Source organism: Octopus bimaculoides, chromosome 2 (genome assembly GCF_046866305.1).
Source record: "Octopus bimaculoides isolate indiv1 chromosome 2, ASM4686630v1, whole genome shotgun sequence".
Taxonomy (NCBI): Eukaryota; Metazoa; Mollusca; class Cephalopoda; order Octopoda; family Octopodidae; genus Octopus; species Octopus bimaculoides.
In genome coordinates this window covers 130171593-130195085 of record NC_142929.1, presented here as the reverse complement: position 1 = coordinate 130195085, position 23493 = coordinate 130171593, and the positions used below count along the sequence as shown (strand labels likewise).

General features: G+C 31.1%; 1 protein-coding gene across 1 annotated transcript in view; it reads left to right on the top strand.

Annotated features, from left to right (window-relative positions):
- LOC106877301 (uncharacterized) overlaps positions 1–23493 on the top strand; it is a 449889-nt gene that overhangs the window by 302021 nt on the left and 124375 nt on the right. The window contains exons 142-164 of the mRNA XM_089338059.1: positions 1366–1668; positions 2113–2415; positions 2785–3090; positions 3448–3559; positions 4343–4515; positions 4932–5219; positions 5459–5764; positions 7602–7907; positions 8228–8527; positions 9274–9573; positions 10900–11205; positions 12015–12314; positions 13165–13470; positions 14727–15032; positions 15419–15718; positions 16879–17184; positions 17696–18001; positions 18558–18860; positions 19529–19834; positions 21087–21392; positions 21550–21849; positions 22347–22652; positions 23150–23455. Of these exons, the coding sequence (XP_089194185.1) occupies positions 1366–1668; positions 2113–2415; positions 2785–3090; positions 3448–3559; positions 4343–4515; positions 4932–5219; positions 5459–5764; positions 7602–7907; positions 8228–8527; positions 9274–9573; positions 10900–11205; positions 12015–12314; positions 13165–13470; positions 14727–15032; positions 15419–15718; positions 16879–17184; positions 17696–18001; positions 18558–18860; positions 19529–19834; positions 21087–21392; positions 21550–21849; positions 22347–22652; positions 23150–23455 (6654 nt within the window). The remainder of the gene's footprint in view (positions 1–1365; positions 1669–2112; positions 2416–2784; positions 3091–3447; positions 3560–4342; positions 4516–4931; positions 5220–5458; positions 5765–7601; positions 7908–8227; positions 8528–9273; positions 9574–10899; positions 11206–12014; positions 12315–13164; positions 13471–14726; positions 15033–15418; positions 15719–16878; positions 17185–17695; positions 18002–18557; positions 18861–19528; positions 19835–21086; positions 21393–21549; positions 21850–22346; positions 22653–23149; positions 23456–23493) is intronic.

Below are 23493 nucleotides of genomic sequence, written 5' to 3'. Positions count from 1 at the left end.
TACTCTTATTATTTACAAGTTCATTCAGTACAACAGTAATAACATACAGCAACAAGAATCACAATTTCTTCAACCTCATATTCTCTACATGACCAATTCTGGCATTTGTCGAAACAAAGAGAACTTAGTATCTAACAGCTCCTGTTAACACTTTATGAAGCACAAATTCACTGTGCATTAGAATATTCCTTATTTTTATTTAATGTGTCCACTGTATTCAAACATACATAAACAAGTGCACATAAATGATATATATTCAGATAAAAATCTATCTTCTGTTTCCTTCATCAATTATTATTACAGATAAAAATCTATATCCCACTTATACAATCCATATTTGTTTAAATTATTGCTGAATGCTAAGTTTCCATTCCACAAGCTTCTTCTCTGCTTTCCATGCTGGCATGAGTTGGACAGTTTGATTGAGGACTGGCAAGCCAAAAGGCTGCACCAGGCTCCAGTCTGATCTGGCAAGGTTTCTACAGCTGGATGCCCTTCCTAACACCAACCACTCCGAGAGTGTAGTGGTGCTTTTTACATGCCATTGGCATGGGGGCCAGTCAAGCAGTACTGGCATTGACCATGCTCGAATAGTGCTTTTTACATGCCACTTCCAAGTTATTTAATCTGTGCTAAAACAACTGACTGGATGATTTCTCCTTATTCTCACTTCAACACACCTCTCAGATTCAGGATTAAACTTTTACCGAATCCTTCTTTCTTATAACTTTTTTCTTCAGTAATCTCCTTCTTATTTGTGACATTTTTTAATTATATAAAAAAATAACAAGTATAAGACCTCAACATCAAATACACTAGTCAAAGTTATATTACAATGCTTCAACTAACTATGTGGGTTTGTCTCGAAGTGTGAAGTAGTCCTTTACAATATATAAAGTAGTTCATTTAGTTTACAATATATAAAGTAGCTCACTTAGTTTAACACTCTTGATGGCCTATAGTCTGACCTAGAATTAGTTAAATTAGGTAGTGGAAACTTATTAGAGAGAAGTCAGTCTTGCTAAATTTCATTTCACTTATAACTCTCTAAAATTTTCCATTCATAACTACACATCATTACTTTTTTAACTATTTTCAATCACTATTCAAGTCAATGCTTTCTTCCTCTCTAAAGCTGTAGATCTTTTACACAAATTTTCTATCTTTTACCACACAACCTAATTCTATTTTTGCATGCCTTTATACAAATAAAAATAAAGGGAAAAGTTTAAAATTTTCTAATTTTTTAATGTTTGTTTGAAAGTACTGTCAATTACCTAATAAAAGACATTGTGTGGGAAATGTTCTTCTATATTTATAATTCTTTTTTTGTATAATATTCTATAACTTCTTTTCACACATTAGGTAAACCATCAAAACCACAAAACCTCAAGGTTAGTGACGTGCAGAAAACCTCTGTTACATTTTCATGGGAAGCACCAAGTTCTGATGGTGGAAGTGAAATCACTAAATACATCATTGAGAAACGTGATGCTAAGCGTTCTACATGGACACCTGTAAGCACTGTAGATGGAACTACATTGTCACTCGAAATTAACAAACTCACTGAAGGAGTAGAATACTTCTTTAGAGTTGCTGCCGAAAATAAAATTGGACAAAGCGATTTTGCTGAAACTGAAGAACCAACGGTACCCAAACTGCCATTTTGTAAGTAATCATTTTAAATTTATCAATATGTTGTTAAATACTTTTAATAATCAGCAATAATTTATTAGTGTTTCTTTCTAGTTTCTTCCTGCTTATTGAGATAACCATACAACTTAAATACTTCCTTAAATTGTTCATTGTGCTACACCTTGTGTCTGTGCAGTGATTAACTTGATTATATGCTAGTTCTGAATTCTTAAATGTTGGGTATTTTAAATCTTCATGTTCTGCTGCAATTTATAGCATTCTAGTATTTACAGAATAGAATTAGAGATTTATAAATATAAAAAAAATAATTGAGCAATATATATGAAGCTGAAAATACTTATTGTCAGTTGTATACCTTTTTATCTTTTAACCTGTAAGATATATTTTAAGTTTGAGAATATTCCATATTATTATTATTATTAATATTATTATCATTCATTTCAAAATATTTTACAGCTGTTCCTGATGCTCCTATCAATGTCCGCATGACTGAAGTGACAAACTGCTCAGTCAGCTTGGCCTGGGAACCTCCAAAGAGTGATGGTGGTTCACCTATTATAGGTTACATAATTGAACGTAAGCAGCCATCAAGTAACAGATGGATTAAAGCTAATAAAACTGCTGTGCCAGAACTAAACTACACAGTTACAGATTTGGTAGAAAATGATACTTATGAATTCAGAGTATCTGCTGAAAACCTTGCAGGTGTTGGAAAACCATCTAAACCAACTCCACCTATTACTGTTAAATTTCCATTTGGTAAGTTTCCTTTGTGGAAATCAACATGTAATGATCACTCCATATCATTTTAGCCAATATTAAAAAAGATGAACTGATGTTTAAAATAATTCAGATAATTCTATAAGTTATTAAACAATCAAATAATGTTTTCTAGAGAAAATAATTTAGTACTGATTTATGAATCTTTATTTACTTTAAGTATGATACTAATAAGTGCATAAATACATGATTATTTAAATAACTATATGCATAATAAATGCTCATTAAAATTTGCTTGCTAATTGCAAATGAATCATTAGATATTTTGTATTCAATTTAATATGACATGCATTATATTGCATGTATTATATTCAAATACTAAATTATCTTCTGTAATCTTATTTCCAGGTAAACCATCAGCTCCTGGCAAACCTGAGATCATTGATGTAACTCGTGACTCAATGACATTAAAATGGCTGCCTCCTGACAGCAATGGCGGAAGTCCTATAACTAACTACATTGTTGAAATGAGGGTAGCAGGGTCTGCTAAATGGATGTGTGCTTCACAAAATGTACATATACCAGATACAAGCTTTGTTGTTAAAGGCCTAACAGAAGGGTTGGAATATGAATATCGTATTATTGCTGAAAATAAGGCCGGCCCAAGTCCACCATCACAACCTTCCAAGAGTGTTGTTGCAAGAGATCCTATCAGTAAGAACACATTTATACTTATATATTCCTATAAACTTGATAACTTACTTTACATTAAGGTTATCATTATTTTAATGAATGACTTCATGCTGTAGGTTCTGATTAATTTTACTGCAACATAAACTGAATCATTACTTTTCTTTTTATTTTTTCAATTAAATTCATCACTTCTGAGTGCTAATTATTAGTTAGTGGGATTGGGTTTTTTTTATCTTTATCTAATTTCATTCTTCATATAAAAATGAATAAGATATTATTAATGCTAAAAATGTTTTTGAAAAGTTAACAGATGATATTTATTTACCAATGAGTCTGTTCAATAGAAAATTTAACAAGCATATGTCTTTCCTTGTTTAGTTGGAGATCCTCCATTGGTTGTGGAACCATTAAAAGACACTGCAGTATTTGTTGGAGAAACAACTGTACTGGAATGTAAAATTACTGGTGAACCTACACCAAACATCATTTGGTATGTATTTATTTCATATTAAGTATGCTGTATCTACAGTTTTCAAGATGCATAAATTACCACTATTAATTGTATTTATAAAATACTTTATTGAATAAAATAATCATCACAAAAAGGCTGGAAAAAACACAGTATAATCCTGTCTTACATATAATCTTATAATTAATACCTAATAATAGTAGGTGCTGGTATAGCTGTGTGTTTGGAAAGTCTGCTTTAAGGTTCTGCCTTTCTGCTTAGCAATCTGAGCATGTGTCTTCTACTATAGCCTCATGTTGACAAATGACTTGTAAGTGAATTTGGTTGGCAAAGTCTGTTTGATATATATATATATATATATATATATATATATATATATATATATATATATATGTGTGTGTGTGTGTGTAATAAATATGTATAATAAAACTGCTGGTAGTGACAGTCTCACTTGTCACTGCTCGAGAAAAGCAATGATTAGATATTTTCCTTTATAACTAGTTGCTCTGTGCTTCCAAAGGTCTGTGGGATTAAAAAAAAATCACTATGAAAAATAGGTTAGAGTTGATGACAGGAAGAACATTCAGCAATGAAATCCTACTGCAAATGAACCCTATCCAATCTATGCTTGTATCAAAAGACAAATGTTAGAATAAATCAACACATGAACAAATAAACAACAGTTTTTATGTTATATAATTAGAATGCTTGTTAAATTCATATAAAGAAATATTTTTTTTGATATGATTACTATTAGATGATTTTTAGGATAAAAATTAATTCACATATTTTTTAATATTTCAGGATCAAAGAGAAGAGGGAGATATCTGAATCTAAGAAATTTGATTTCTTCTACAAAGATTCATTTGCTAATCTCACAGTCAGGGACATGTCAGACAAAGATGCTGGTACCTATACATGCCAAGCAAAGAATGCTCTTGGAGAGGCTTCAACATCATGCAACCTCACTATTCAACGTGAGTTTCATATTGAAAACAAATTTTTTAAAATGATGACAATGAATCTATAAATGTTCTTACTACATGAATGTTACTGAATGTAAAATATAAAAATAATAATAAGAAGATGATGAAGAAGAAAATGAGCTATAAAAAATATAATGAAATATAAATAATAATATGATAATGAAAAATTGGCAATTTTTGTAATAGTAGCAAAATTTTTCCTTTTTTTTTTTTCCTTGGAGATTAAGTTATTTTTCATTTTTGCTTGATTGTGATATAATAATCATATATATTTCGTGTATTAGCTCTATATACCATTAAATCTTTTATTAGTAACTTTATTGATTTTTAATTTGCTTCTTTATCAATTTCTGATGCAATATTGTTTTCAGTTACTCCTGAGAAAATAATATTCTTTCTATTTTTAGAAACTCCTAAGCTAGAGTATGATAACAAATTCAGAGACTTGATTCGTCTTCATGTTGGTACAAACTTACGAATCCCTGTTAAAGTGACAGGCATTCCAAAACCAGTACCAACTTGGGCTAAAGAAAACAAACCTATGAAATCACAAGGTAGATGTACATTAGAAACCCTTGAGAATGTTACAACACTTTTAATTAAGAAAGTTACTCGGGAAGATGATGGAATGTTCACATTGAAAGCTATCAATGATGTAGGTGAAGATTCAGCAACATTTGATGTTGAAGTTATTGGTAAGCATATTAACTTTCTATAAGTTGTTTCTTCCCTCATTCTGTTTTCAGATGAGCTCCACTGGAGCTTATCAACCTTTTGTCATCTACGCTCAGGCCCTCTCAAATCACTCATCTCCTATTATCATCTGTACTAAGATACAATGTTGCTTATATAATTTTTTTTATGACAGAAATGTTTGGAAAAATAATTCAATTAGTGTATATCTATTAAAATAATTTTATTTTCAATTATTTAGATATCCCTAGTCCACCAACTTCTCCTATCACAGTAACAGATGTTGACCATGACAGAGCAACTATTCACTGGAACCCACCAAAGGATGATGGTGGAGCTGATATTACTAGCTATATCATTGAACGACGAGATGCTGGAAGAAATATGTGGACTAAAGTTGGTAGTGTTGCTGGTGGGAAAACCAGCTTTACAGACACTAAATTGCATGAAGGCAATGAATATTACTTCCGTGTTTCAGCTGAAAATGAAGTTGGTATATCAGAACCCAATGAAATGGACAAGACAGTTACTGCAAAAAGTCCTTTCGGTAATTAAGATTTATAAAATACATATTTATGCATGAGTGATGTGATTATTCAAGTATGACAATTGAATTTACTGTTGCCTTGTTATAATAATCTAGCTGTATAAAATTATCCCTTCCTATATATTTATTTTCAGTGTCTGCATGCTGTTGACTCTCATACCCTTCATATAAAAACTTGCTGTTAATTAGTTAAAACAATATTTCAACATTAGTATATATAATTTCAAAACCACTACCATTCCTTTTGTTTTAAAAGTATTTATAAGAACAGTTAAGCTTTTGTAGTTTAATCATTAGCAGTTGCTAATGTAATTAATATTTCCTTGTCTCCTTCACCTATTTTCTGTCTCAACTTTCATTATATGATATTAAATTGACAAGTTTAAATTTGAAGGGTTTGATGATTTTAAATGGAAAAATACTGTAAAGAATTGTTTTATTGTAATGTTTAGATGAATGTTTGCAGTTATATTTCCTGTTATTGAATATTATATGTATTTTCTTGTATTTTTGTTTATTAGACATTTTTTTTTGTGCTATAGAAAAATATAAGCTGCTAACAAGTTTGATAATTATATAACATTATTTTGTTACTGCTTTACTGTTCTGAATTTAATCCCCCTACCATTAATTTAAATGATTATAAGACAGTAAAATCGTTAAAAAGTATAGAATACTGAACTAAATTTAAATGTTGAGTTCATATCTAACTTTAAATGTTATCCTTCCAGCATTAATAAAATAAATACCAGTGAAATAATGGATTTAATGATATCAACTGTACTTATCCCTACAACAATATTAGCTTTGTGCCTTGGTATGAAATCATTACTTAAAGGATTATTTAAAAAGTTATATAATTGTCTGTTCCAATTAAGTGGTTTACTATTGATATTTAATATATGATATATTTTAACATTGTCTTTTTATAAAGAGCTTAAGGTGCTTCCAGGAGATATATATTTTTGGTATTCAATTTTATACTTATAATTTCACAAATAGACATACATGAACACACACACACATATACATACATTATAAAATTGGTAAGATTGCATTGCTGACTTAAGAAGGTACTGTTTATTATGTTGACAGTGTAAAATATATTTGTGCAGGATAGTATTCTGATAATTGATTGAATGAACATCAAGCTACCTTTTAACATTGTATATTTTATATTTTTAAGAAAGAAAAAAGTATTTATTTAATAATGTTGAACCTTTTAGTTGAATTTTTCACACTAACCATTCACGACACTCATGCATGATATATAAAATTGGTAAGTAGCACTTTTTTTGCATGGATTTCACGTCAAATATCATTGTACTTCATTTTCCATTTGCTAGTTAGAAGTAATATTTGTAGCATGTTCACTTGCTTTACATTCAAAGAGTTTGGAAACGACTGAATCCTTACAAGTAAGTGTGTGATCTTGTTTAAAATATATGTTTATTATAATTGTGTTCCTAATGTATACCTTACTTTAATTCTCATAACTTACATATAACTATAATTTTCTTTTTCAGAATAATGGATATTTGTAAATTTCTATTAATTGAAGATAATGATTACCTTTTTGAGTAACTCATTAAGAGGCTTTTAATGAAGTATTATTTTATATATTCCTGAATATTTAATACTTTACATAAATTAATATCATTATAGAAAATTAATTTTCATAACATTTATATTTTTATAGAGCTTATTTATTTAAATAATTTATATTTTTGATATTACTTTTTATATTCTTTGTATTTTTATATCATTTTAAACATTATTCATATTTTCTGTACTTTATATATTGTATAATGACATTTTAATCTTTCTTTTCTCCTAGGCAAACCTTCAGCTCCTTTGGGACCACTGATTATTACCAATGTTACACAAAATTCTGCTGATTTAGAATGGAAACCACCTAAGGATGATGGCGGATGTCCCATCACCAAATACTTGATTGAGTATAAGCCAGTTACTAGGACTACTTGGAGTAAAGCTGGAAGTGTAAATGGTAACACTACAACATTTACAGCTTTAGATCTCATTGAAGGAACTGAATACTTATTCCGGGTTATAGCTGTTAATGATCAAGGGCAAAGTCCACCTTTGGAAGCTGAAGCAACAATCAAACCTATGAAAAAGATGAGTGAGTACACTTTTTGTTGATAGTATAGATGTGCAAGAGCACAAAAGATAGAAAGTTATTTATAGATATTATTATACATCAATTTAATGCTAATATTTTAATGGCAATATTATGAACATTTTAAGGACTTTGTAAGTCTGACATATTTCTTTAGGTACTCATGTTCATTAAGAAATAATGTTTTTGATTGAGATGTATTTCGTTACCTCACTTATGATAAATGTATTTATATTATGACTAATTACACATATGTTAGTTAATATACCTTTATATGATCATCAATCTTTCATTGATTCTATAAACATTAATATGCATTTCAGATCCACCTGATCCACCAGTCAACCTTAAAGGAACAGATGTTGGTATTGATTATGTTGTATTATCATGGGAACCACCATTGAAAGATGGTGGCAGTCCTTTGACTAACTATGTTCTGGAATTATGCGAAGAAAAATCTGATGTTTTTGAGAAGATTGGCACAACAAAAGCATTCAATCTCACTTACCGAGTAAACAACCTTAAAGATATTGGCTATTACTTTGCTGTTTCTGCACAAAATGCAGTTGGGGTCAGTGAACCTTGTGAAACAAGAGATGCAATTGTTCCCTCTAGGCCACCATGTAAGTATTTTAAAATATGTTTTGAGAGTTAATGACTTAATAGATTCTTGTACGGACTTTATAGATTCTTTAGGATAAGAATAATCAGAAAGCTATTGTTTAATGAATAGTATTGATGCAATTAATTTGAGACTGAAAACTTGGATGAAAACAGGTCAAACCAAGCCTTGTAAGTGAAATTAAGAAGACAGAAACTGTGTGAAAGCCCATCGAATGGATTGTGCCTTTAATTTAGTGGTCAAGTCTTGTCACACTGATTCTACTTGGGAATTACATAAAGGGCACAGAATGTTCAGCCATTTTGCATGTTAATTGAAAGAAAAGGTCATTCAGTTGATCTGACATGTAGGAAGAAGTTATTCTCAAATAAGTTTTCTGGCCCCCAAGATTGCAATTGAATTTACTCTGTTAACAGTACTCAAGAGCCAGCTAGTGGTGTTAAACTGAGAAACAGATTACAACACTACACCTCTGAATGATGACAATTTATAATTTAATTGTAAAGTATCAGTTTGTACGCCTCAATACTAAAGTAAATAACCTTATATGGCTGGGGTGAATGAATTTGTTAAATAGTTTAGTTTAAACAAATGTCTATTTACATATGAATATATAAAAAAAAATCTATTATGATCTGAATCTAAGGATTAAAAAAAAATTTACTGCAAAGGTTTAAGTAACGATGTGAATAATAAACTTAATTTATAGGTATGTCATATAATTAATTACATTATATTTATTTACAGCTGCTCCATCCAGTCCACTTGGTCCACTTAATGTCACTAATATTCAAAAGACATCTGTGGATCTTGATTGGAAGCCTCCAAAAGACACTGGTGGTTCACCAATTACCAGTTACATTGTTGAAAAGAAAGACAAATATGGCCGATGGACTATTGTTGATGAAGTTGAGGGAAATATTACCAAGCTTCATGTGCCAAGACTGACTGAGAACACAGAATATTTCTTCAGAGTTACTGCTGTTAACAAAATTGGAAAAAGTCCTCCTTTGGAAAGTGAGGCAGTTACTCCCAAGAGTCCATACTGTAAGTTTCAAAATGTTTTGAATTTATAAGTCTATTTTGTAACATAATGAATCAAAGACATCAATATTTATCATTTGTAGCATTGCTTTAATATCAATTTTCCATGTTAACATCACTTTGAATGGTTGTTCAATATAGTAAACTGCAATTTTACTTCGTCCTGAATTATCTGGTCTATGTAATAGAGGCCCAAATCCCTCAAGTCTAACTTCCCACGTCTTTCCCTGTCTTTTATTAATTTTTCCTGATTCTAGTGTATTCTAATGTCTGTTCACAGCAGTTTTTTGTCTCTCAGCAAATACTATCCATCAGAGGTTTATACCTTATAGTTACTCCTTTCCACAATAACTAATATCTTTAATGCTAACAGTAAATGAATGTTGCATAGCCCAGAAATCATAATCAATGTATTCCTCTCCAGTCTTCTCAAAGATTCTTTATTTAATGCACATGTCTCTCTATATTGATGCATCCTACACTTTTAACACATTTTTGTACATTCTGTTCTCTTACTGAAAAAAAGCATTTTGTAAAAAGCATTTTGTCACCAACAAAAGCTTTTCTAACACTTTACCAATTTTTAATTTCACTCAATCAATTCCAGTAATGAGTATATTAACTAGTAAACAAAACGATATACAGTTCCTAGTTAGGCATAGAAACAGATTATGGATTTCATTTCATGTGTGCTCTTGCTTTGATATACTCTTGTATAACTGGGGCAGCCAATTTTCTAGTTTGTTGTTAGTTTTTAACAGATTCTGCAATGACAGCTTGGTCCTCAACATATAAAGTACTGAATAATACTAAACTCTCTAATAAATGCTTGAACTGAGGCTTAATGTTGACATTTATTCTATCAATATATAGCTTGAGTTGCACTCAAAAGCTGCACTAAACTACTTTTAATTTTCTTTTTCCTATCACACTATGAAACAAAAATCTTGATAAATAAAACTTAAAACTTGAAAAATAATACCTAACTTTAATCAATAAAGCCTAGTGATATGATCTATGGAAGTTGGGATATATGAAAAGTTATTTTGTGAGTGATGATGGTGTTGGTAGGGGTGATGGTAGTAGCACTATAATGTAGATGACATCGCCTCAGATGTAAATGCTTTCAACTTGATGGAAAATTTATATGGAATCCAAATTTATCATTAATAATTCTCCTCAGTTTAAATATACCTTTTGCCGGACTGAAATTTAGGCTGTTTAGCTCCATATTATTATTAAAAGATGACCTGATAAACTTTTAATAATGTGAAAGGGTAAAACATCTTCAGATTCTTGACAGACATTCTTTTTGTATTGTTTTTTCAGCTGTTCCATCAGCTCCTATTGGACCTTTGGAAATAAGCAATGTCACTATAAACTCTGCTGATCTTGAATGGAAGAAACCTAAAAGTGATGGTGGTCTTCCTATCACAGGTTATATTATTGAAAACAGGACAGCAACCAGATCAACATGGGGAAAATGTGGCAATGTTGATGGTAAAACATTAACTTTCACTGCAACTGGTTTGCTGGAAGATACAGAATACATTTTCCGTGTTAGTGCTGTAAATGATGAAGGTGTCGGAGCTCCTCTTGAAGCTACTGATACAACCAAACCAACTAGAAAAATTGGTAAGACAGATTTAATGTTCTTCTTTATTCCTATTTAAAACATTGACTAACAGCACCATTTCCCTGCAATAATTCTTATTCCTATTAGTTTTTGCCTATAATGCCAGTCAATCAGGCATGGTGATTTAAAAGTATCATTTAATCTGAACATTCCTCCACTCTCGGACTGGTTGGTGTTAGGAAGGGCATCCCTACACCCTCAGAGTGGTTGGCATTAGGAAGGGCATCCAGCTGTAGAAACTCTGCCAGATCAGATTGGAGCCTGGTGTGGCCACCTGGTCCACCAGTCCTCAGTCAAATCGTCCAACCCATGCTAGCATGGAAAGCAGACGTTAAACGACAATGATGATGGTGATGATGATGATTCCAGACATTGATTATAGAAACACATTACGATGGTACCTATGATTCTGGAACTTTGCTAGACAATACTGGTTATGATTGGGATTTTTTCAGTTTTTCGATTTTTAACGATATTTCATGCAGTATTGTGTACAGTATTTATGAAAAACAATATGGGTGAAAAATTGAAACAAAAATAATGTGAACATGTTATAACTTATATGCAAGCATATGCAGTAAATACTGATATTTTCAAAATGTTGAATATCTTCAAAATAAGTTGGCATAAAAAAGATTCCAAATTTTAACAAAGAGTGGATTACCATTAAATAATTGAAGTTATACCCTTTTAGTTTAATCAGATTACAATATTGGTCTTAGAGATGCAATAGTAATTCCTTATATAGATATCTGATAATGATGTGGTTTGTTAATTATAATAATGCATGTGTTTTTTGTAATATCAGAGCCTCCTGGTCCACCAATCAAGTTTACTGTTGACAAAGTTGGTGCAGATTTTGCTACTCTGCAATGGAAGGCACCAAAAGTTGATGGAGGTTCCAAGGTTACAGCTTACCACTTGAAAAAGAAAATAAAGGCAACTGGTGATTGGGAGAAAGTGGCCACCACTAGTGAATTTGAATTGACCTACAAAGTTAAAGGCCTCAAGGAAAATGTTGAGCATTACTTCTCTGTATGTGCTGAAAATAGTGCTGGTGTTGGTCCAGCGGCAGAAACAGAGAAAGTAGTACCAAAAAGAGAACCAAGTAAGTAATCTTTGATTGTACATTTTGAGACCCCTATATCAAATTAAATATGGACATATCACATATATCAATAAATTGCCATTTAATAACAATAATAATAATATATAACAGTACTTGTTGATGCTCAAGATATTGCTATGCTACTGCTAAGCATTTTATAGATTTAATTATTTCATTTAATTCAACTCACTTAAAGCAATTATAGTTTTCATTCATATGTGATACATGTATCACCCTAATTTTTGTAAACATAATTTTAACATTGTGTCTTTAATTCATACTTGCTCTGAAACAACTTACTTCAGATTTCTCTGTTTTTCACATGAGTATCATAAAGACTCTCATCAACTTTCTTTGACTCTCTTTTTATTCATGTGTGTGAGTATGTATATAAACATACGTACATACATACTGAAAGACAGACAGATAGAAAGATAAATAGACACAGACACATGTATGTGTTGGCTCAGAGGAAGCTATAAGATGTTGCACGAACACTTAGTTCTGAATGTATGCTTCTTATTGTAGAAATAGCTGTAAGCTAATGAAATTAATTACATAATTTTTGTTCTTTTGTTATTCATTAATTGACATTTATAAATATGTATATTTATGCATATATGTATTATGCATGTGCATATGTGTGTGTGTGTGTTTAGTTATTTATATGCATATAGCCTTAAAATATTTGTCTAACCTTCATAATCTTAAATTTCATCCAAAGCTTTTTTTGCATACCAAATATGGTATGTTCATCAATACTATAGCCAGTTTTCGCCTGATTTTCTTGTAACTTAGGAAATAATTAATTCTGGATTTTATAATCATTATTTTATTTATATTTTTGTAGCTGCCCCTGGCAAACCTGTGGGACCTATTGATGTCATTGATGTCCAACGAGATAACATCACAATTCAGTGGAAAATGCCTGAAGATGATGGTGGTTCTCCCATCACTGGCTACATAGTAGAAAGGAAGGAACCAGCTCAAATGAAATGGCAACGAGTTGAAAAAGTGGATGAAAGTACTACAAAATTACGTTGCCCATACCTTACTGAGAAAACAGAATATCTGTTTAGAGTAATTGCTGTCAATAAGATTGGCCAAAGTGAACCTTTAGAAACCAAAGATACTACTCTTGCAAGAAGTCCATTTGGTTAGTAACCTTGTAACTTGTAATTAAAATATCATACACTGCATTTCATATAAGCTTGTTCACTGCAATACAAGGGGAGATAGACAGGGTAATAGATAGCATCAAAGAAAGCAGAGGTTGTTTTGCATCTATGGTCAGAGCAGCTAACTCAGAAAAGGCTACACTTCACCTAAATGATGGAGTGAAGGAACAAGTCAACTCTGTAACAATAGCGACCTTGTTTGCATGGAGAAGCTGTTCCAGTATTTTACAGCAAACCAGGATTTTTACAGTTCTCTTAGTCTGCATTGCTCTGTAATTTGAACTGTTACTCTGATTATTAGATACATATGCTCATCGTTGTATTTTATAGTTGATAGATAATGGGTCTGTTAAACTCAGGTATCCATCCCTCAGTTGAATTCTTTAGGCACTAGTGATTTTCACTAGTCACTACAATAAAAGTAGATACATAATTCAATAAATACAATAATTGATCAACTGACAGCTTAAGTCAAACACTGCAATTTTAGACAAAATTTGAATGTTGCTTTCATGCCACTAATTGATTTAGTTTAAGTCAGCTGTTTCTTTTCTTTTTTAATACAATGAATCCAGAATCCTGACCTATCATATGGTTTTTACATAATCATTTGTTCCAATAATTATAGTTGTGATAAATCTATAATAATATTCAGGGTTTATGGCCAGTGACCTACCTCACCTGATTGAATTGTCTCTAACACTAATATTTGATGTAGCAATAACAAATATTTAACAAGGTTTCTCCTAAGGAGAATATTTCTAATACATTAAAATACAATTCTATTTGTACATTCCCATCAGAAAACTTTTACATCAGATGTCATTTGACATCAGGACATTACATATAATTTGATATGTTATTTTGCATCATATGACTGTAAATCTTCTTGGAAATGATTAGACAGATATTAATGGCCATTAGCTTAAGATATTCACTGTCTCATATTCCATCTTGAGAATGAGCCTTTTGGTGTATTTTAAAGGTACTTCAGAGGATTGCATTAGATTTGTAGGATATTGTCTTAAGAGAATTATTTGGTTTTCTAGTTTTACAGCTCATTTACAAATACAAGTGTTGTAAAATTTCAGTTTGTCTAAAATATGATTATAAATTTTACAGCGCTGTAAACATATCACATGTGTATACACTTAAACACACACAAATGACATAATAATGTGATTTAACAATTTGTATAGTAAACTATATAATCATATGAATATATATATTTCAGATGTTCCTTCAAAACCAAGAGGACCTCTTGAGGTAACTGATGTTACATCAAACTCTGCTGATCTTCGATGGAAACCTTCAGAAAGTGATGGCGGAACACCAATTACTAGCTATATCATTGAGTATAAACAAGCTTCACGATCATCTTGGTCTAAAACTGGCAGTGTTGATGGTAAATCTACAACATTTACAGTGCCTGATCTATCAGCAGGAACAGAATATCAGTTTAGAGTGATAGCAGTCAATGCAGAAGGTAAAAGCGAGCCATTGGAGGCTGCTGATACAACCATTATTAAAAAGAAAATTGGTAACTATTTTTTTCCACACTATGTTTTCGTATTTGTCTTATTTTTTTCTTACAATCTAAAATTCAAATAAATGATTAGCCCTTTAGCATTCAGATTACTTTAACAAATGTAATGCTTATTTATTCACATAGTTCTAAATTAATCATGTATTATCTTGTAACTTTTAGGTTTCAATGATATGATTGCTTAGTTTTAGAGTAGAAGTTGTAGAGTAGGCGTGAGAAGCCAGATCTCTTTGTTTGACCATAAAGCATATACAATATTTGGGCTTGATATGGTCAGTTCAAATGCTAAAGGGTTAAACAACATGACTAATTTCTTCAATGTTTTACAACAGAAGTATTTTTGCAATATTTTTGACATTTTATGTGCATTTGCTTTTCAGCCCGACCAGGACCACCGATTAATTTGAAACCAACTAAAACGGGTGAAGATTTCATTGAACTTGAGTGGCAACCACCTAAGAATGATGGTGGATCAAAGATCACCCAATATATTCTTAAAAAGAAACACAAAGCTAGTGACAAATGGGAAGATGTTGCCAAAATTGATGAATATGACAGGAAGTATAAACTGAAAAATGCTGAACCTGATACTGATTACTATTTTGCTGTTTTTGCTGAAAATGAAGCTGGAATAAGCGATTCATGTGAATCGAAAAAGATCACTCTTGTGAAAAAGCCAAGTAAGTTTCATATACAATTGTACTAATGTTGTGGAGAGATTCACCTTACAATAACAGATGTATTATTAAATAAAAATAAGTTTATACTTTGATTTAGTGTAGAATTGAGCCTCTAACTTTTTCATTCTGTTGGTGTTTTTGATACACTCAGAGCATTTTTTAGATTTTAGTGTAGTCAGATGGATTTTCATTTGTGTAAAATGATCTCAAACTCTTTAGGTGCCCCAATTGCTTGTTGACTTGATGTGATGCTCAGGATAGATGCTATCATACTAGTTGTTATTGATTTAAGAATGATATTTCCTATTGCTCCTTGACAAATAGATTTATTTAGGAACTAGATCATAGAAAATATTTTTAGGATTTTCTAAGATAAATGTTGTAATTTATTAAAAGTAAAATAATTATGTAAAGTTAATATTTCACTCTATGTTATCTTTTGATATACATTCTGTAACTGTGTGGAGGCCCATTGTATGTGTGTGTGTGTGTGCATGTGCGTGTATGTGTATGCACACTCATGAGTGTGCTTTTGTGTTTGTCTCCATCTCACCACTTGGCAACTAGTGTTGGTTTATTTGCATCCCCATAATGTAGCAGTTCAGCAAATGAGACTAATAGAATAAGTATCAGACTTTAAAAATATGGGCTGGGTTTGATTTGTTTGACTAAGCCCTTCATGCTGGTACCCCAGCATGGCCACAATCTTGAAACAAGTAAAATATGCAAAATAGAATATTTGAATTTAATCATAATCTCTTGATTATGATATTTCAAGAAAAATATTTCTAAATTTAAACAGCAATTTTATAAAAGACAAACTTCAGTTTGGTTTTATAAAACAAATTTTCTCTATTATTTAAACTTGATAAAAGCAAAATATTTTCTTCAAGTCCTTTGTCCCCATATTTTAGAACTCCCAGTAAGGACTGAAATCATAACCTCATATTAACTATCAAATAAAGCTAACTTTAGGGTAACACCCCCACCCCTTTAATTATCAGATATCATAAGAAGTATGTCTTGATAATAAGAAAATATTAATTGAAATAGTTAATAATAAATCATTATTTACTATGAAAATTATTTTATATTTTATGCATATTTAAAAAGGAAGTGATACTATAGATACTATATGTTATTTATCCTTTTTGTTTCAGAAGTCCCATCAATGTGTGTTGGTCCCATTGAAGTTACAGATGTCAAACGTGATGCCATATCTATCAAATGGAAAGAACCTGAAAATGATGGTGGTTCACCAATTACAGGCTATATCATTGAATATAGAGAAGAATCTATAACAAATTGGACAAAGGCTGGCAAAGTCAATGACTCCACTTTAACCTACACTGCAACCCATCTTACTGAGAAAACCAAATATCATTTCAGAGTGATTGCTGTTAACAAAGTTGGCCAAAGTCCTCCTTTGGAAACAAAGGAAGCAACCTTAGTTAAAAGTCCTTTTGGTGAGTTGATATTCATAACATATTTTTGAGCATTTTTATAAGTCTAAATTGCTTTCTGTGTTTTCCATTTCTTTATAATTTATTGTTTTGGCAGATATTATTATTATCGTTTATTTTAAAATAAATTGATTTTATTCAATAAAATTAGAAAATATAATCTATTTTTATGATAGTTTAAGTAGTTTTGTTGAATAAATTTGGCAAGTATTATTTATCTATTTATATATTAAATTAGATAATTTTATTCAATAAGAATGGCAAATACTTTTATGATAAATTAAATAGTTTTGTTCAATAAAATTATTATTATGAATATAAATTTTATGTTTCTGGTTTAATAGAGATAAAACTAAATTTATCAACATTTGATTTTAATTAGTTGTCTATCACAATGATTAATGTACTTTTGTATGTTTAAGTATTTGAATAAACTGAATAAAGAAAATTAATTTTTAATATTGGAAGATACTGATGACATTTCAATATATTTAATTTCTGTTCTGTTTCAAAGATTGCCCATCAATTCCAATTGGTCCTCTTGAGATCAAAAATGTCACCACAAATTCTGCTGATCTTGAATGGAAGCCACCCAAAGAGGATGGTGGTACACCTATTACAAGTTACATTATTGAGATTAAACCTTCATATTGCACTGGATGGAAAAAACTCAGCAGTGTAAATGGAAAAACAACAACTTATACTGCAATGGCCCTTGAAGAAGGTACTGAGTATTGGTTCAGAGTCATTGCTGTCAATGCAGAAGGACAGAGTCCTCCACTGGAAGCAGATGATGTAACAAAATGTACAGCACGTATAGGTAAAGTATTTGTTTTTGTAAATATGAAATTTGCCTGGTTTGGCAAATGTTTTGATCTAAGATTATGTTTTGAAATACTTCATATAACTTTAACAGTCAATATAATTTATGAAAATAAATATTACATAGTAGCATGCTATTGAGCAAATTAACTGATTCCTTTAGAAAATGTATGTATGTGCACAGGCATGGTTGTGTGTTTAAGTAGTTCATTTCTCAACCACATGATTTTGGGCTCTGTCCCATTGTGTGATACCTTGGCAAAATGTCTTCTAAAGTACCTAATGCCTTGTGAATGAATTTGGTTGTTGGAAACTGAAAGAAGCCTAGTCATGTATGTGTAGTGTACATGTGAGTATGCATGTGTATAAATCATTAGCAAAACGTATTTATTTATTTAAAATTAGATAGAGTAAATTTTGCCAGCATGGACAACGGATTTTAAATGATGATGATGTGATATAATTTGTATCAGTTACTATTAATTGTAATTTGTATTTACAAAGTTAGGAAATAAACAAAACTAATATGAAATATTTTTTGTTTCATTTAATAGGACCACCAGGTCCGCCAGTTAATTTGGAGGTTGTCGAAGTTGGAAAAGACTTTGCTTCAATCACCTGGTCACCACCAAAACAGAATGGAGGTTCTCCTGTAACACATTACCACATTTTCAAAAGAATTAAAAGAACTGGAGATTTGGTGAAAGTTGAAACAGTTGATGCTTTTGACACAAAAGCCAAAATACCTAAACTGCAAGAGAATGTTGAACATTTCTTTGCAGTCTCTGCTGAGAACAAAGCTGGTATTGGTAAAGAAGCAATCACAGACAAAGCAGTTATTCCTAAGGCTGCCGCAAGTATGTATACATTCAGTAAAACATGCATGTGCTCACACACACACACACACACACACACACACACACACTCTCTCTCTCTCTCTCTCTTCTCCTTTCACATAACCACACACACACACACACACACACACACACTTATCTTAGTGAAAGGTAAATAGTTTAGTAATTAATTTTAGGGAGAAAGGAAAATGATCCTGCCTAAAATATCTGGAAATTACTCTTTTGTGAGCCTAAATGAGCAGATATCATTGGATGGTATCAATGCTGCTTAGTATTGTGGGACAGAACCATCATTTTGGAAGTTATTGAAATCATTGTCATCTCTTCATTTCTAATATAACTTATATTAAGTATTATGTATAAAGAGTGTTGGTCTCTTTACTTTTTTGCTATCCACATTCTGTCATATCTGCTATCCATCAAGACTAACCTACTATAACAGAAAGGTAGTCAGAAGTTATGCTTGTCTTGAGCAATTTATAGTGTTTACTTACACTTTTAAAATTAATCAGAAACAAATTTTTAGATTAACAATTAATATCTTTCTAGTCTAATGAATTAATTTCAAATGGTGTATGATAAAATAGACATTCAAGTCAAATATGTAAATTTATTTTATATTATATTCACAAGAAAGATTGTATTACATTTAATTTGGTCTTTACTTTTAGCTGTACCTTCACCACCTCTTGGACCTATTGAAGTCACTGATGTTCAGCGAAACTCTATCAGCATCAGATGGAAAGCCCCCAAAAGTGATGGCAATTCACCTATCACAGGCTATATAATTGAAAAACGCCCAGCAAACAGTACTGTATGGACATCAGTAGATAAAGTTGATGAGATAACTTTTGACTTGTGTTGCAAAAAACTAACTGAAAAGACTGAATACTTCTTCCGGGTATTTGCTGTAAACAGTGTTGGACAAAGTGAGCCATTAGAAACAAAAGAAGCAACTCTTGCAAAGAGTCCATTTGGTAAATAACTATAATTGTTTATCTCATTATTTTAGACCATAAGCAAAGAAATTATATTTATTTTATTTCCTAGTTTCTGCTTTAGCTATGTTAAGTATTATTTACCTCACTCTCACAAAATTCTGATACATACACTACATTATTACTATGATGTTAGAAATAATTCATGGTTTGTATCTCCTCTTATATTATTTATACACCCTGGAGTTAGACACCTGGTAACCACCAGAGAGCAGACCAATCAAAACATTGTGAAAATGTAAATATTAAAAAAAAGTAAAAGTTCTAGCTTTGAAGATGTGGTTACAAGTATCAAAAAGTATATTATTATTATTATTATTATGATTATTATTATAATTATTATGATTATTATTATAATTATTATTATTATTATTGTTGTTATGTGAGAGAACAGTGCATGCTATCAAAGTGACACTGAGGTAAAATATACGAAACCCAGTCTACCTATCATGACTACCTGTCTGATAATGGTACACCAGGCACATCCAGCACAACATTATCTGTGCAGCATGGTGATCTCACATCAAAATAAACAGTGGATGACCTTGCAGGTAGGGCCCAGTTAGAATTTTCTTCAGGCTGAGTAGCCCATCCTGCTCAAAAGGTCCCTCAATAAAGGTTGTTTAGGGAATTTGAACAAAACACCCATCTTTCCTGAGGTAAATATTTTTCAAACTCCAAAGAATTTCTCTCAACACATGGCTATGATGCTCCCCCACTACTTCTGCTCATGATCAGAGATGCACATATCATCAGCCACTAAGGGACATACTCAACTGGTTATGGTCAACAACTGACAAGGAAGTCTGGTATTGAGCAAAATATTTGCTGTAGACCATCTTTTATACCAAGACATTATTTTTATTATTATGTTCAATTGTGTAAATTGAAGAGCTTATATACCTTATTGTATTTTTCTTATATTTTGTTATATTTTTGAAACATATATCACATTTGTTAGCATATTCACAATTGAATCCACACGTTTTAGTTCTCTTTTATAGTTAATTGTATCTAATTCTTTTATCATACTTTTAATGGCTGGTCACTGAGACTATTTCTCTGTATTCTTTTTATATATTCTCTTCATAAATAACATCTCATTTACTGTTCTTGTAGTTTAGTTGTATATATCTATTCACATATTGTAGGGAACTTTTCACATCAATTTTTAATAAATTGGTTCTTTTGATTGATATGTCTCATTCAAATATAATTCTTGATTCTTTAGATGTTCCATCTGCACCAATTGGTCCTCTGGAAATCAGTAACGTCACTGAAAGCACTGCTGACTTAGAATGGAAAGTTCCTAAATCTGATGGTGGCACTCCCATTATTAACTATATCATTGAAAGTAAAACACTAACAAGAACTTCATGGTCAAAATGTGGTACTGTAGATGGCAAAACATTGACATTTACAGCAACTAAACTTTTAGAAGGAACAGAATATCTTTTCCGTGTCACTGCAGTGAATGCTGAAGGTCAAGGCCCCTATTTAGAAGCAACTGATACTACAAAACCCACAAAGAAAATCCGTAAGATCCAAATTATTTTCATTTTATTCATAATGATATTTCATATAAAGCATTTTTAAAAAATATCTTTTATGGTTAATTCTTTGATTGATATTTTAGCTTCTACATTAGGATAGTTATTCATTTGCTTATGATAGTACTTTTATCTGTTTTATAGAACCTCCCAGTGCACCTGTTAACTTCCATGCTGACAAAATCGGACAAGACTTTGTCACCCTGCAATGGAAAGCACCAAAAGATGATGGTGGATCTAAAGTTACAGGTTATCACTTGAAAAAGAAAATACGTTCTACTGGTGACTGGGAAGATGTTGCATCTCTTAAGGAAACTGATTTCACATACAAGATTAAAGGTCTCAAGGAAAATGTTGATCATTATTTCTCTGTGTGTGCTGAAAATAGTGCCGGTGTTGGCCCAACTGCAGAAACCAAGAAAATTGTGCCACAAAGAGAACCAAGTATGTTGCATTTTATTTATTTTAATCGGTTGAAATAAAATCATAAAATTTCAATTATTAGTTGCAAACAATATTGTAGATGAGTAATAAGAGGAGATAAAAACCATAAATTTCATCTGATGATGTAAATGATTTTCTTGCACATTGAAAATGAAGAGCTAGTGAGAGCAGTTATAAATTTAATAGCTAAAGTTTTGCAACTAGTTAAATAAATACAAAAATAATACAAAAATATTATGTCTATGGTTATATTCAAAACAAGCCACAAATTCTATGCCATGTGTTCCAAGTTCTAAACTTACTCTATTACTCAAATTAAAGCTTCAGTAAAATATATTGATACTCATCATAACAGGCTGGCATTTGGTGTCATGGAAAGTGTGAACATAACTGAAGCTTCAAGCAACAAATAATTGTACTTACTCAAGTAATAACTGCTATGATATTAAGAGATAATATTTGCATAATTTCATAAATCATTTTCTTTTCCATTTTAGCTGTACCAGGAAAATGTCAAGGCCCTATTGAAGTCACTGACGTTCAAAGGGATTCTATTAGCATTAAATGGAAGGAACCTGAAGACAATGGTGGTTCTCCCATTACTGGTTACATTATTGAACAACGAGAAAATTCAAGCACAGTCTGGACTAAAGCTGGAAAAGTTGATCAGTTTACTACTGCACTTTGTTGCAAGTATCTGACTGAGAAAACTGAATATCATTTCCGAGTTTTTGCTGTTAATAAAATTGGAAAGAGTGAACCACTTGTAACCAAAGATGCTACATTGGCTCGAAGTCCATTTGGTATGTGCATCTTTTTTGTTAAGTTAATCCTTTGTCTGTACTGTATTATGAAAATAATATCACTTGTTTATTAACATAAAAAAATACATAAAATATTTAAAACTTAGATATCTAAAACCTAAACAGTTTAAATATAATGATATTTGTTAAATTCTGTTTTATCTTGGTAGGGTTAGTATGCTAGTAATAAACATTTCGATTCTTTTTCACTTAATGGCATATTGAGCCTCTTGAGATACATGTCTCAATACATGAGTTCATATCAAGAATCTTGCAAACCAAATACAAAACAACATAAAATATTGTTTAATATAATATTTTTACTTACTGTTTAGGAAGTCTTAATCCTTACTTTTAGCATTTAACTATTTTCTTTAATGATGTAACATTTTAAACTTCTTTTGTGAATTTCTTTATTTAACTTTTCATACATAAGATTAATTTATCATATTATTTTGATAAAGTAACTAATTATAGTTTATGTTTGTCATTTTTAGACGTTCCTTCTAAACCAAAAGGACCTTTGGAAATCAGCAATGTTACACATGATTCTGCTGATTTAGAATGGAAACCATCTGAAAGTGATGGTGGTACTCCAATCACCAATTACATCATTGAATTTAGGCCAACTGATAGCAAAACATGGGTCAAATGTGGTACTGTAGGCCCTGATGTAACAAAATATACTGCTTCAGATCTAATTGAGAATACTGAATATTTGTTCCGAGTTGTTGCAGTAAATGCTGAAGGACGCAGTGAGCCTTTAGAAGCTAAAGATGTCACGATACCTCGGAAGAAGATAAGTAAGGGACAAATTTTCTTTTTTTCCTATTGTTAGATG